This window comes from Cupressus sempervirens, chromosome 4 (genome assembly GCF_028749045.1).
Source record: "Cupressus sempervirens isolate cs-2001-9-10 chromosome 4, ASM2874904v1, whole genome shotgun sequence".
In the NCBI taxonomy this organism is placed as follows: domain Eukaryota; kingdom Viridiplantae; phylum Streptophyta; class Pinopsida; order Cupressales; family Cupressaceae; genus Cupressus; species Cupressus sempervirens.
In genome coordinates, this window is record NC_143121.1 from 150520821 (window position 1) to 150537043 (window position 16223).

General features: G+C 33.6%; 1 protein-coding gene across 1 annotated transcript; it reads left to right on the top strand.

Moving 5' to 3' along the window:
- Nucleotides 1–223: 223 nt before the first annotated feature.
- LOC149560414 (cytochrome P450 82A3-like) lies at nt 224–2213 on the top strand. The gene is made up of 2 exons (XM_089827604.1): nt 224–493; nt 1593–2213. The coding sequence occupies exons 1-2, from the start codon at nt 224–226 to the stop codon at nt 2211–2213; spliced, it is 891 nt and encodes a 296-aa protein (XP_089683730.1).
- The last annotated feature ends 14010 nt before the right edge of the window (nt 2214–16223 follow it).

Genomic DNA, 16223 nt, shown 5'->3' on the forward strand with positions numbered 1-16223 from the left:
TTCTAACGGGATCCAATCTTTCCACCACGTCCGCCAAGAGGAAATTTCAGCCATCACCCATTCGCTCTTCGAGAGTTGGGAATGAGATCAGACGAATCCAGTGAACATGAAGTTGAGGCTATTCGATCTCACATATAATATCATGATGCGAATAGTAGCCAGCAAGAGGTTCTCCCCAGATCTGAATTCTAAAGATTTCCAAGAAGCGCAATAGTTCAAGCAGATGTTAAGACAAGGTTCATCGGTTGCTGGAGCATTAGATATAGGCTATTACCTGCCTTTCCTCAAGTGGGTTGATCCGAATGGAGCAGTGCGTGCAATGAAGAATATAAAGAAGAAAAGGGAGCTGTATATGAACAAATTGCTCCACGATCACCAAGAGAAAGGAAAGGTGCAGCATGCTCCAGACTTGATCGATTTCCTCATCTCTGCAACGGACAATCATGAAATTGAGACTGACAATAAGGACGATACAATGAAAGCCACTACTCTTGTATGTTCTTATATCACTTCTACTTTGTGTATACTATTTAAGATTGCAAACTATTCGTGTAGGACAATTCCAAGTTTTAATTTGTTTGCTTAATTCGTCCAAAACTAGTCACTTCTTCAGCAAGATCCACTGATTATTTGATGTTTATAGAGAAATGTTGCAGGAGCAAGTGTTGGCACAGGAATAAATTTTTGGTTTGCAATTGTGATGGTGATTAAATATTTTTTGTAATTATTAAATTTTAGGGTTTGCATTGCATTTGAGGTAGTGTTTAATTTAGGAATTAATTTAATATTTTGTTATAACTTCAGTAAAGGTTTAAACAAAACCTTTACAGGTCTGGGGGTTGCCAAAATCAGTTCTTAACTGTTTGGCTTTGTTTATAAATTCTCTCCGAAATCTTTTGGGAGAGTATGATTTGAGATTTTTCTTTTCTGTGTGAAGAAGGACTGAGATGAACAGATGAAATAAATAAAATTGTAGTGTTTTCTTGCTACTTGGGTTTTGGTTTTATTTTATTGATTAGGGATGCATATCATATCTGTCGTTTTCTGAATAAAATAGTAGTAGTAGCATTGTTTTCTTTTTGTAGAAGTTATCGTTGCAGAAAGCCAGACTCACACTAAAATCTCTGAAAATTAAATTGCGCAGTAATGCCTCTTGCTCTCATAATCACCATGTGAAGTGGTCTAAGTGTGGTGGAGAGCGGGTAGGAGGAATGTACATTACTTTCTTCATGGCCATTTGTAGGAATGGGCTACAATTTGAAGAAACATGTGTTTGGTAAGACAGCATCCCTATGTGCTTGCTATGAATGAACACATGTACCCTGTAAAGTGTTGTTCATATTTAGTGTTTCCTTGTAATTTTTTATTTATTTATTTCTTGAGCCCATTATAGACTTTGTTCTTGTTAACTCCTCATCAAAAAAGAGTCAAATGGGTTTATCTTTAGCAACTGTCTTGTGGACAAGGCACTCATAGTTTAAGTGAATCTCAACAACACGTGTCTTTGGTCACAACACGCCCAAAAAAATTGACCTCAACTCATGGGCTTTTGTACAATCTTTCCTAAAAGCTTTGTCTATTGGTTTTCACAGACCATCATAAGCGGAGGTACTGGAACATCCTCTATGACCATCGAATGGGCGCTGTCAAGTCTCATGCAGCATCCGGACATTTTGGCAAAAGCCCAGCAAGAGATTGATATACATGTTGGACGGGATCGATTAATGGAGGAATCAGATCTGCACAAGCTGAAATATTTGCAGGCAATTATGAAAGAAACTCTGAGACTTTATCCACCAATACCTCTTCTGATCCCTCACGAATCAACCGAGGGCTGTACTGTTGGAGGATATCACATTCCAGCAGGGACGCAACTGCTGATGAATGTGTGGGCGATTCAACGGGACGCGGCCGTGTGGGAGCATCCCACGGAGTTCATTTCTGAACGTTTTCTCAAGAGCAGCAAAGAGATTGATGTGAAAGGGCATGATTTTGAATTGTTTCCGTTTGGTTCGGGGAGAAGAATGTGCCCGGGCATGTCTTTGGCATTGATTGTGGTGCCCTATACATTAGGGCGTCTGCTTCAGAACTTCGAATGGTTTGTTCCAGAGGGAAATGAAATTGACTTGAGCGGGGGGCTCGGGCTCACGATAAACAAATCAAGTCCATTGGAGGCCATTATAAGACCCCGCCTGCCCCACAATCTCTACTGATATCTCTGCTTCATCCACGGAGCGAATAGTTTCAGGCATGCCTGAGCACATAAATGTTTTTCCCAATCATTTCGCTTAATTTAGCTTATCGTTCATAGCTACTTTGAATAGTAGTAGTAATTATATATGTTGGTGTGTTTCATGAAATTAGTAAAGATTAGCGCGAGCTCTCTCGCCCAACTCTCTCTCTCTCCAATACAACAATGCCAAGTGGAAAAAAATTAAATTAAATTATAGAGATTTGGACAAATGGAATATATACAGAAAATAAGTTTAATTTAGAACAATCATCCCCCCTCAATATTCTCTCTCCTAACTCTCTCCTTTCTCTCTCCTCACTTTATCTCTCCTCTCACTCTCTCCTCACTTTCTCTCTCCTCACTCTCTCTCTACCATCTCACTCTCTCTCCTCTCTCTCCACTATCTCCTCACTCTCTCTCCTCGCTCTCTTTCCTATCACTCTCCTCTCACTTTTTCTCTCCTCGCTCTCTCCTTACTTTCTCCCTTCCCACTCTCTCTCTACTCCTCATTATCTCTCTCCTCTCACTTTCACTCTCTCTTTCTCTCTCCTCTCTTTCTCTCTTCTATCACTTTCTCTCTCCTCACTCTTTCTTATTTCATTGCTCATTTTAAGATGTACGTGTAATTAATTTATTTGTTATCTATGCATGTGTACATTTAATGTATAAGACCTTTACGACCCCCTCAAACCATAGATTACTAATAAAACCTAATAGGATCTATTAGGACCCCTTCAAACCTTAGATTACTAATTAGACCTAATAGGACTTATTATGACCCCTTAAGACCTTAGATTACTAATAAGAGCTAATAGGATGTAATAGGACCCCTTAAGACCTTAGATTACTTATAGGACCTAATAGTGTGTAATAGGACTCCTCATGACCTTAATAGGACCTTAGTGTAATAAGACATATTATGACCCCTTAAGACCTCTCTCTTTCTCTCCTCACTCACATCTCACTTTCCTCTCCTCATTTTCTCTCTCCTCTCACTTTCTCTCCTCACTCTCTCTCTCCTCGCTTTTTGACTCCTCTCACTCTTTGTCATCTCACTTTCTCTCTCTCCTCACTTTTTGCCTCCTTTCTCTCTTTCTCATCTCTCTTTCTCTCTCCTCATTCTCTATCTCTCTTTCTACTCTCTCTCCTTACTATATCTCCTCACTCTCTCTCCTCATTTTCTCTCTCATCTTACTTTCTCTCTCCTCACTCTCTCTCTTATCACTCTCCTCACTCACATCTCACTTTATCTCTCCTCACTCTCAAGCTCCTCACTCCCTCTGAGTATTTTCTCTCCTGACACTTTCTCTCTTTGAGTATTTTCTCTGCTGTCACTTTCTCTCCTCACACTCTCGCCTCACTTTCTCTCTCCTCTTACTCTCTTTATTCTCTCTCTAAGCATTTTCTCTCTTTGAGAATTTTCTCTCTCCTCTCACTTTCTCTCTCCTCACTATCTTGAGCTCCTCTCACTTTTTCTCTCCTCACTCTCTCTCTCATTTTCAAAGTTTATTTTTAGATATATATGTAATTAATTTATTTGTTATCTATGCATTTGTACATTTAATCTATAACACCTTTAAGACCCCCTCGAACCTTAGATTACTAATAAGACCTAATAGGACCTATTAGGACCCCTTCAAACCTTAGATTACTAATTAGACCTAATAGGACCTATTATGACCCCTTAAGACCTTAGATTACTAATAAGAGCTAATAGGATGTAATAGGACCCATTAAGACCTTAGATTACTAATATGACCTAATAGTGTGTAATAGGACTCCTTATGACCTCTCTCTCCTCTCACTTTCTCTCCTCACTTTTTGCCTCCTCTCACACTTTCTCATCTCACTTTCTCTCTCCTCACTATCTATCTCTCTTTCTACTCTCGCTCCTTACTTTATCTCCTTACTCTCTCTCCTCATTTTCTCTCTCGTCTTACTTTCTCTCATCTCACTCTCTCTCTTATCACTCTCTCCTCACTCACATCTCACTTTATCTCTCCTCACTCTCAAGCTCCTCAATGTCTCCTCACTTTCTCTCTCTTCATTCTCTGTCTAAGTATTTTATCTCCTAACACTTTCTCTAAGTATTTTCTCTCCTATCACTTTCTCTCTCCTCATATTCTCTCTTCTCATGCTCTCTCCATCGTCTTGCTCCATTCTCTCTCTATTCTCTCTTTAAGCATTTTCTCTTTCTGAGAATTTTCTCTCTCCTCTCACTTTCTCTCTCCTCACTCTCTCTCCTCACTTTCTTGAGCTCCTCTCACTTTATCTTTTCTCTCTCTCTCTCTCTCTCTCTCTCTCTCTCTCTCTCTTTCATTATTTATTTTTAGATGTACATGTAATTAATTTATTTGTTATCTATGCATGTGTACATTTAATGTATAAGACCTTTAGGAACCCCTAAGACCTTAGATTACTAATAAGACCTAATAGGATGTAATAGGACCCCTTAAGACCTTAGAATACTAATAGGACCTAATAGTGTGTAATAGGACCTATTATGACCCCTTAAGACCTTAGATTACTAAATTCTTCCTGTATATACTCAAATACTTAATATTAAGTTAGCATTTAGTTCGCACATGTTACCCATAGATGACATCCCATGATCATGGATAGCCTTAGCCTTAAGATCAGTGATAGGGAGAGGGTCAAGGACATGGACTCAGACATGATCAGGAGCAAGGGGAGGGGTAGGGGTAGGAACGGGAAGAGGGACAAGGAGAGGGCCACATGCTTATGTACCCCCTATCCACCCTCATACTCCATGGTTGGAGACTACATTCCAATTTTCCACCTCTAAGATTTCTATACTAAGATCAAATCTATTGAGAGATCTCAAGATCATTTATACAAAGACATCTATCAACAAATTTTAGCTACTCTTAAGGATCTTACTGACAAACTTAGATCACAAGTCTACATTTCCATGATAGTCTATAGATAGGAGTTTTCATTGAGCTTAAAGAAAAGATCTTGGATGGTATATCCTTAGTGTAGGTTCAAAGTCTAGTTTCTAATGAGGCTATCAAACAAGAGATCTTCCCATTTATAAGGTGAAGAACCAGGTAAGGGGATATAAGCTTACTAAATATATTATTCAATAGATTACTTGTATGATATACCCTCAACTCTTAGAAACACATGGTCGTTATCCCAATAACAACCAAATTCCATTGTATTTTGCTTAGCAATTGTACATAGAGTTCTGTTTGGGGTACTGCATCAACTATTTAGATCTTTTGGGATTTTATGGTTAGGGATGCAATAGAGTTTTTTATCATTATATGTATCATGATCCAACTCGTCATATTATTGCTCATTGTGCATTGGTGGGTGATAAAACCTTAGCAGTGACACCAATAATGGTTGGTATTGTAGATAGATTTGTCATTACTTCTCAGAGGGAAGTGGTTGATCGGATAGGATGCACTACAACTATAGCCTAGAGTATTACATCTAACACTCTAAGTAGATGTATAGATGCTATTTCCATCTAATGACTCTACACCACTTCCATCCTAGCTTGTTACTCCTTTGCACTCCTCATTATTACAGAGGATTGATACAATTGGATATGGGCTTTCTATTGATGGCACCTTAGTACATGTCACTGGTGACCCTCTTGCACCTCAAACCTAGGTAGCTCTTTTTTTTAAAAAAATTACAATAACTAATATCTATATACAATTATGTATTCATGTGTTGATATTTGCAAATAAATTATAATTTTTAGGCACATATAGCAGAGCATGCTTCTTCTAGTGTGGGCTTTGATTGTGGTGGGAGGAGAGACATTATCAATGTGACACCTACTACTCATGAGTGTACAGATCTAATGGATGTCACACCCACTAGTGCTCAAGTGATTTTTAAATAGACTTTTTAATTAATTCAATACTAGATACATGAAGTTGTGTCAATGCATATAAATTTGTACAAATATTTTAAATTAGTAAATTCTATATATAAATGTATGTATGTCTAATGAATTGCTCTACTTTAATTTTCAAGGGTCAATTGATACTCCATAGACACATGATACTCATGACTCTTGATTAGAGGGTCAATTTTTTGGTATGTGTCTAGATGACTCTCTAGTTCAGGACATGCACGTGTGTACTTTATCATTGATCTTCTCAAGACATATTCATGTATATGATTTGATGTATGATTGGACATGTTATATATGTTTCTATTTTATATGCTATATTTCATATGTTTCTAGGTTAAATGGTCCATGTGATATATGTTTCTACTTTATGATCAGACACATGATTAGTTCAATTTATGATTAGATATTCAATTGATTCAATTGTAGACATGATTGAACATTATATGTACATAATTGGTTCAATTTAGGTAATTCAGCATTGTAGTGCATGCTTAAAATGATTAACATGAAATGGGTTCATGCATGTACATACATTGTATATAAGTCTTAAGTTATGTAAAATGAACATGCACATATGCATATAATGCACATGTACATACACACATAGGTCCTAGAAGTTACATAGAATAAAAATGCACATGTACAATGTTATAAGTCCTAAACATTCATGCATGAATACATATACACACATGCATTTATGTCTTGAACATGAAATGAAAATACATGTACATACACATATAAGTCCAAAGTTACATGAAATGAACATGTACATATAAGTCCTAAGCTACATGATATGAACATGTACATATAAGTCTTAAATGTATTAAATAAAGATACATACATACATGCATGCATGCATGCATACATACATGCTTACATACATACATACATACATAAATACATATATATATATAGTCCTAGAAGTTACATGCGTGTGTGTGTGTGTGTGTGTGTGTGTGTTAAACATGAAATGAACATACATGTATAAGTCCTAGATGTATTAAATTTGAAAATATATTTTAAACATCTCTTGAGTAACTTGGTAAATTTATGAAATATCTAGGCAAGTCATAAATATGAAATACCTCAAGTGGTTCCAAGTGGTTCCACATGCTCATGGAGAACATTTCATATTCTCTCATGGTCCTCAATATCTAGTCTCCACTTGTGATGTCTAGTTTGATGTTTAACTAGATGCAGAGTAATGGTGGTAGCAATAACATGGTGACTATATTGAAGCACCTTATTATTAGGTTGGTAATCAACAAAGTGAATTCCATGTTTCACTAATCTATTTTGGCTGAGATATGTTACCTTCAAAACAACTAAACATGCACACCATGCATTTAAATGTTAAAATGTGTACTAGTAATAAATAAATTCACCATTTAATAAGAAACAACACACACACACACACACACACACACACATATTAGAAATAACATTGTAGGGAATAGCATTCCATCTCTCTCTTCAGGTTCAGTTAACTTCATCCTTTAAGAAGTGCAACACAATAAATAGTAACTCACTCTTTCTATATTTTTAGGCTCAAGAATAACTGCCAAGACTTCCCCTATACACAAGAAATGCACACTTGGATATGTGAGCTAAATTGTCAGGTTGTTTAGAGGGTAAAAGTACAAAGTTGTGTCACCTTTCAAGCTAACTTATCAAATGACTGAATTTGAGTATTTCTATCTAAAAATCAATTTTATTCAAACATATGATTTGGATAAATTCGTTTTAGTTAAGTTATGTAGGGTCTCACACTTTTTCAATTGGAAATGTCTATTACATGCTTGTTTTATAATAGTATATACCCAATTACTAAAGAAATAAAATTATTTCAGAAAAGTGGTGTTTCAATGACTCTTACTATTTTTTATGATTTTTTTTGATAGCATATAAACACCATTTTATAGAACTCAGAGTCAAGAATATTATCATATAGATTTTATAGTGTTTTAATTAAATATAGTATATTGTAATTAAAAAATTCTACAAGCACATATTTTAACATTAAAAAAGATGCTGATTTGAGAAAGAAAAAAGTATTAAATCTTATCAAAAAAAATTAAAAATTACATGACGTTCTAGAGGAGAGAGTCATCTTTTAGAATGTCTATTTTTTCTCCTAGTTAGAATAGATTTTTTTTGAAAAATGTGGTGGGAGATCAAAACTATTAATTTTAGGTGAGTTGAAATTTTAATCATTATAAAAGAGAAAATATTGGTCTAAAGGCGATTTTATATTTTATTGTTCTAGCTATATATGTTATCTATAACATAGTTTGAGATCAAAGGCAAATAAGTTTATTTCCATATTTTTTTGGGTGCGAACTAGATCCCTAACTTTTAGCATTTTTCAGCAGCTAAAAAATATCTTTAAAAAATTTGGAAAATATATCAATTCTTATTCCAAATAATTATGAAAAATTATATTCCTAAATTTCATCTATTTCTACACATTTCATTAATTAACTTCATTTTCAAATTCAAAATAGTAATACCAATTTTAACCCATTAGAGTTGAACAGTTATACTTTTGTTAGCTTTTTCCTTTACAAAAGGGTGACACAGGTTTGTGCTTTTACCTATGACTTTAATATAAATATATATTATTTTTTAAATTAAAAATACCTCCCAATTCAAACTAGTCCAGAGATATAGTTATAATCAGTAGAATTCAAAGGATCAACATCATAATTTTCATCTTCATCTCCATTATATGTATTAGTAACAACAAGTGACACCAAAGTTCATGGACCTACATATCCATGATCCTGATTGATGCATTCAAAATAATTCTGAGCAATGCAACACAAACAAGAACATGAATAGTCTCTCATGTACAATGTTTAATTTTGATGATTGGTACTCATAAAAGATTGTAAATATCATGTTATTTCTATCCTTTTGCAACCATGCATAGTTTTTCTATCCACACCTAAAGACATATTTATTATATACAAAAAAATTAGAGACAAATATATATACATGTGTATTTATCTTAAATTAAATAAGAAAAAATATATGAGCATGTACCTGATATCTCCCACAAGGCTCTACATGGTACTGCTTAAGTCATTCTTGATGATGCACCAACCTTGATTGATGAAAAATATGTCTTGCAACATTCAACAACATCATGTGCATATTTTATTCAAACTCACTTATAATTCATTTGATATTTTCATAGGTCGTGTTTGATACAAGCTCCAACACCATCATATTCACCTTTTCCATGTCCACTTTCAAAGAAACTGCATGCACATGGTATGTTTTGATTATGATGATGTCAACAAAATGCATAAAATGGTCTAGATGATTTGAATTTCACAGCACACCTATCTAACCAAACATAATCTTTATCAATACCTACGCCCCTTTCTTTGATACATACAAAAAAAATTTGAAACAATATTATGCATAATGAATATCATGTTCTTTATCTTCACTTATGTAAAAGTGATATTCTTTCTTGATATTTTCATCAAAAGTATGTGTGTTACCTTTCTAGATAATAAAGAAAAAATTTAATTCGATAAACACAAACCAAGTTGTACTGATAAAAAACAACCTACATCTAAACTATTGTTAGCATCACTTTGCCACTCAATAAAATCTAAAATTATTAACCAAATTGAAAAAGAACAACTCAACTTTCTAGATATTGATGTTACTATTCTAGCATTGAAAGAATTTTTTCATTCTTATATTTTGGAAAAAAAAGAAGTTATATTTATTTTTTTTGATAAGGAAAATAGGTTTTGAAGAGCTTGAAAGCCTTTAAAAATCATAAAATTTTCAATGAAGCCCAAACCAAACAAAATTACAGACCAAAGGTGAAATGGATCACCTAGCAAGAGATAGTGACCAGGGTGGCATCATAGATAATACAATACTCATCAGCCACACAAATAGGTTTTGAATTGGCACCTGAAGCCCCATGGTAAAAAAAAGAGGGATAGACAATAATTCCCTTACCATGTCAAACAACAAAGAAACAACAGGCCAAAGAGCAAGGAAAACCAACAAAAGGGACAACCACAACTCAAGTTTTCCCTTTCGGTCCCAACTTTTGGGAATGTAAAGCCATATCAAAAGGAGTAGAGGGCTTGACCTTTTTTCATTTAACTATGGTCCATCCATCCTCCACCAAAACAAATTCCTTCTACCAATAAATCAATGCCACAACCATCCCCTAAAACCTACACAGTCGGGGAATGAACCATAGTAGAAGAATGATCAATAACATCCAAAGATGTGGCAGCAATATCCAGAGATGAAGTTGTAAGTGGGACAAGAGTAAAATTGCTAGAGACAGAATCTATATGAGGGTTATTAGAAGAGGTCTCCATCATAAAAATAGTCATGCCATCAGAAATAGCAGTCGAGTTTTCCACCAAAGTGTCCTGAGAAGAGTCACCATTCCCATCAGAGGAATCTTTCTAAACTGTGTAGTGGTTGTGTGAAACCCCCTTCCACCAAAGAAGGATAGTTCTTCAGTCTAGCTTTTTCAAAAGAGCACTAGGAAGCAAGGTTGTCAGTCTTGTGGCATATCCTGCATCGAAAAGGGATGCCCTCATAATCAAGAAGTTGTTTCCAAGGGCCATGCAGAGATGTCAACTTAATCATTTCAGGGAGTCCCTTAGACATGTCAATCTCAACCAGGATACAGACATACATCATCCTAAACACATTGGAAGATGTAGTATCTACCAACAAGAAGTCCTTGAGGGCTTCCCCCACTGCCCCCAAGATAGAATCCACCCAAAGGTGAAGGGGGAGATTTGGCAACCTGACCCACATGGGGATCTTATTAAAAGATTTTGTCGATAGGTCAAACTCCTTATACCAAGGTTTAGCCATCAAGGGAAACTTCTCCCTCATGAGAAACCACAATGCAGGATGGCATTTTTGTATTTAGTAGTTTCAAATTTCACAATGAAAAAACCCCTTGTAACAAGGTATAGCTGAGATGTCCCTAAAATGACTGGCTTCCAAACTTGGGTGATCCAAGCGTGTAGCTCTAGCAAAGAGGGCTAGAAACCCTTAAAATGAAAGATAACAACATTGGAGGAGAGATCATCCACATAAGTAGAGACCTCATCAACAATATCTAGCTCTAAATCAAGCACTATCCAGTTACTAACTGCAACTGGTGTAGCATCTTGGGACCCCAAACACACAGGCTACCCTTTGATGCCTACCTCATAAGCTGCAACATTAGTGTAAGATATTACAGATCTGCTAGCACCATGAGGTGGAGACACCATGGAATTACCACCAATTGATCATAACCCAACCCTAATAGATGAGTTATGGAGGATGGAATGGACCCCTGCTAGGGCAAAGCTATAGAAGTCAGAGTCAGGAGTAACTGATGGAAAAACCAACTCAAGTTCCCCATTGTGAGTAGCTATGACCGCTGGCATAGAGACAAAAGCTAGATTAAGATCAAGCCCAGAAGCGGAGAAGGCCAAGGACACAGACTTGGGCAACAAAATGGATGCGGATGCCATTTTTTCTTCCTTTTTTTTACTTTGATGTTACATGTAGGCTTGTTGATAAAAAAAAATTTAAAAAGTTATGTTGATCAAACCACACATCACTCTTTGAAAATGTCAATTTTCATATAAACCATTTCTCAAAAGAGATGGAAAAATGAACTTTAAATGAATTTTTTAAAAAAAAATTTAAAAAATAGAAACTAGAAAGAAAATGCTAAAAAAAATTAGTTGATATCATCTTCAAATTCTTTACACTTTTTAGTAATACGCATCTAAAAAATGTAGGTTTTTAGAAAAATATCTATTTCAGTGTTACAGTTACCCAAAAAGTGGGATCCATTACTAGAACAAAAAATTATTACACTTGGTTAATTTATATTATATTATATTATTTATTAAGCCAATAGGCTTATTATTGCAAGACTTGTCACCAGAATGTTCAGACAATCTGGCAATATCGAATGCTACTTATTCAGACATGGCCATCTACGATCCATTACACTAATATTTCATTTTTCAGTTTACAATGTGACAAGTAAGCATTCATTTATATTTTAAATTGATGTCAAACCTGCTACCTATTGGTGAGACAATTGTTTTTTGGTTTGAAAGTTATCATATAGTTGATTGATGAAGAGGATTTGAAAAAAGAAGATAACAATAGCACCTAACGAAAGGTTGAGTTATTTGGTATATAAAAGAAGCACTAAGACATTGATAGTATAGTGTATTGTTTATCTACTTAAAGTCTAAAATGAAAGATTACTCAATTGAGGACTAGAAGAAGATCAAGTAAGAAAAGTGTCTGCCAAACCTTGTCGAAGAGTCAGTACAAGTCGAGTAGAAATTAGTGGAAGCCGAGTGAAAAATAAGAGATGTCAATAAAAGATGAAAAATAATGCAAGTTAGGTGATTGTTAATATATGCCGAGTAAAGTTTAGTTGGTGCTTAACATCAGTATACTTTAGTGTTTTCTGAGTGAACTAATGTTGGTTGAGTGACTGAACAATATAGTTGTTGAATAATAGAAAACAATGCTAAATTCAAAATTTGGTGAATCTAAGCCGACTATTTTGTTTTCTTGAATTGTGGTAAGCATGTGGAAGATAACTATGATGAATTGGTGGAACAAAACTCAAGGTAAACCATTTTGAGGCAAATTCAAGGAATATTGTAGAAGAAATTTCTTGAGAAACCAAATAGAAAAGTGGGTAGATTCATTGTATCCTACATAACCCTAAAAAGGTCTTAATTCTCTATTTATAAAGATAATTGGTCGAAAGAAAAGGTTTCCATTTGCGAGAACCTAAGAAAGACAAGGAGGCTAGGGTATTGCTTCATTTAGTGACCGAATAGAAGTGATTGCAGTTGGCATGCAAAGCAAGAAGGCTTAAGAGTATGAATTCTTGAAGTGTGAACAAGCTATTAGAGATAAAGTGTGTGAATGCCAAACAGAATGGAGGACTGAAACAAAGATCTATAATTTGCAAGTGAGTTGTAATTTGTTATCAAATCAAGCCTTATTGTTATTTTCTAATCATTGTATCAGTCTAGGGTAAATCCTTTGGATTAAGGTTGACTTAATAGTCATTTGTAAATCATTTAACTAGGTGACATTTTAATGGAATGGTCTAAAGTCCTCTAACAAGACTCACTCCAAATAGGGTGATTGAAATTCTATAACCAGGTCACATTTATCAATGTGTATTGTAACCTTTAACAGAGTTGGCCTTTCATAGGGCATCACTTCAGAAGAGTGAGAATTAGTAGCATGTTACTAGTGGTTTTTCGCAATTTTGGTTTTCATGTAAAATCTGTGTGTCAAATTGTGTGAATATTCCTATGTTTTTTCATGTTTACATTTCTACAAATTTATTTTGACCTAGGACAGTAACCTACATTTTTTTCATGTTTTATGGATATGGGTCTACTGAGCATTGAAAATTTGAATTTGTACATTTGGACCTTGGATAATTGATTCACCCGCCTCTCTCAGTTATTCTAAAGAATTCCAACAAGTATAATATCAAATACACTAAAGCTTAGTTATTTTGAATGAAGAGAATTTTTAGTATAAGATACTGCTCATTTATATGATTCACCCTTTATTTATATTCATAACACATTTTCCTTCTCTAAAATTCTAAATTTCTTAATTTTTATCTTCTTTAACTCACACCATTCCACTTCAATGAGCAGTCACCATGTCATGCATAGCATTCCAGACTTAGAGCCTAGCTTAAGTATTTTTTTCTTACTATTTATTCTCTTCCCTTAAGCATATATTATTTGGTTTTTAGAAATTCTCTTAAGATAATTGTAATTATTTTTCTTTTAAGAAACTCTCCTAAAGAAAATCATAACTATTTTGTATTTTTCGAAATTATCTTATGAGAATCATAACTATTTCTAAATAGGAATTCATTCTAAAGTTTGATTTTGGTTTTGGATAAACAAAATATAAAGTAGGAATTTTAGTTTTAGTTGTGGATGAAATAAATGGCATTAATACTTTTGATTTGAAAATTGGTTAATGATATATTTTATTTTTAAGAATTAAAATGCTTTATAGCATAGGAAATTTTTTTTATAAATCTTGATTATGATAAATTTTATTTATAAAGTTAAGATAATTAGTTAATGTGCTTAATTTTGGATTATAGAATTATTTAAACATAATGACAAAAAAATAAGATACGATAAATTATTTAACATTCAACATTTGAAAGTGTTTCAAGTACAACTTATTCTTAGAAAATAGTTTTATAAATGTTATAATTATGCTAGTTTATAATTGGTTGCATTTTAGTTTTATATATTTCCATCATAATTTATACATAGAGTATTAAGATTTAGACTTATGTTTCACTCCATGACAATATAATTAGAGTTAGGGTTTTGGGTACGATGAATCTAAGACTTGTAAATGATATTAGGGTTAGGTTTAAAATTATTTTCCAATTACGGATAGAATTGTGCTTATGATTCAATAATATAATATTAGAGTTAGTGTTTAATAATGTGTTTTAATTAGACTATACTTTTTCCTTATGAGTTAATTAGAATATGGTTTCAATAGGTTTAGGGTCAAACATAGGGAAACATTTTCCCAAGGGTTTAATTAGGGTAGGGAATGGATTTAAATTGTGTTAAGATCAGTGAGGAAACATATATTATAAATAGTGATTATCTACAACCACATAATTCTGTACCTCTTTCAATTCTAAAATAAATTTTATTAATGGGTAAAAAAGTGATTTAAATGGATGAATAGTGAAGTTATAGAAAAACTAACAAATTTAATAATTTAATAAACTTATATAAATTAATTATTATTTGTATAATATAATATATAATATATAAGTAGGTAATATTATATAAATCTGTACTATATAATTGAGTCAATCTTAAATTTTAATTATAGGAACACATGTTTACAAATCTATTTTGAGAGAAATATAAAATGCCACATAAACAAACATTGCATGAAATCAATCATTATCAAAAAACAACCAACCAACACATAAACAATAAGCTAAAAAGAGTAATTCTACAAAGCACAAGTTGCAATGCATATAGAGGAAAGCCCTAGACGCCTATAATTGGTGTGACCTAAATCAATAAAATATGTTTTAGAAGTTATAATATTTTAAGTATCAATTTTTTTAGTATCTTGCACGAATGAAGTTATAATATAAAATTGTGTTAACATAGGGTGAGGAAACATATATTAAAAAGAGTGATAATTGATAAATTAATGAGACTTTATTATATTAATATTCACTATGGGTTTTTATAATTAAATGCTACGTAACTATAATTTTTAATGAGACTTTTATTATATTGATATTCACTATGGGTTTTTATATTTAAACACTATGTAACTACAATTTTCCTATTCAGCGTAGGGGTGAATTTATACAAATTTAAATATATTGATATTCACTATGGATTTCTATGTCAAGAAAAAATATGGAACTCAATCAGGATGCTAATAATGTGGGCACTATTTCAAGTTCCACATCTAACAATGTACCAGCATTCTCCAACCCTATCGCATCACCACAAAGCTCAACTAGTTTCACATTGGTTAATTTAAGGAAAATTGCAACAAATAATATAATTGTTTTCACATAACCAATAATAGAGCTGAAATAAATATGCAATTAAAATCCACATGCAAGAGAATAGACAACATACCCACAAAAATTGTGACACAAGATATACCCTAGGAAACCCTTATTGAGGGAAAAAGCTAGCCTCCAAAAGCATCCATCACCATGTATTATTTAGCAAAAATACCATTGCAGTACAACTATGGAAGCCTTTAAAGCTATAGCCACAACCAAGCAATCCATGTGAGCAAGCATGAATCTACACATCCCATGCCATGCTTCCAACCTTCACAAATGCTCCCTTGGCTAACCTGTCAAGCCTTGTCCTGCTTGACTCTTTTTTTTCTTTTTACCTTTTATCTTCTCACTCAAACCAACAAATACCCTTGTGGCTACTTATATAGTATCAAGTCCCACAAAACCACTAAGTGGTATTACATAAATCATGTGCTATCTAACCCACT

Excerpts from the sequence above, each read along its gene's own strand:
- LOC149560414 (XM_089827604.1), top strand. The coding sequence starts at position 224 with ATGTTAAGACAAGGTTCATCGGTTGCTGGAGCATTAGATATAGGCTAT. Across the intron at positions 494-1,592 it reads CAATGAAAGCCACTACTCTT|ACCATCATAAGCGGAGGTAC; the intron begins GTATGTTCTTAT and ends TGGTTTTCACAG.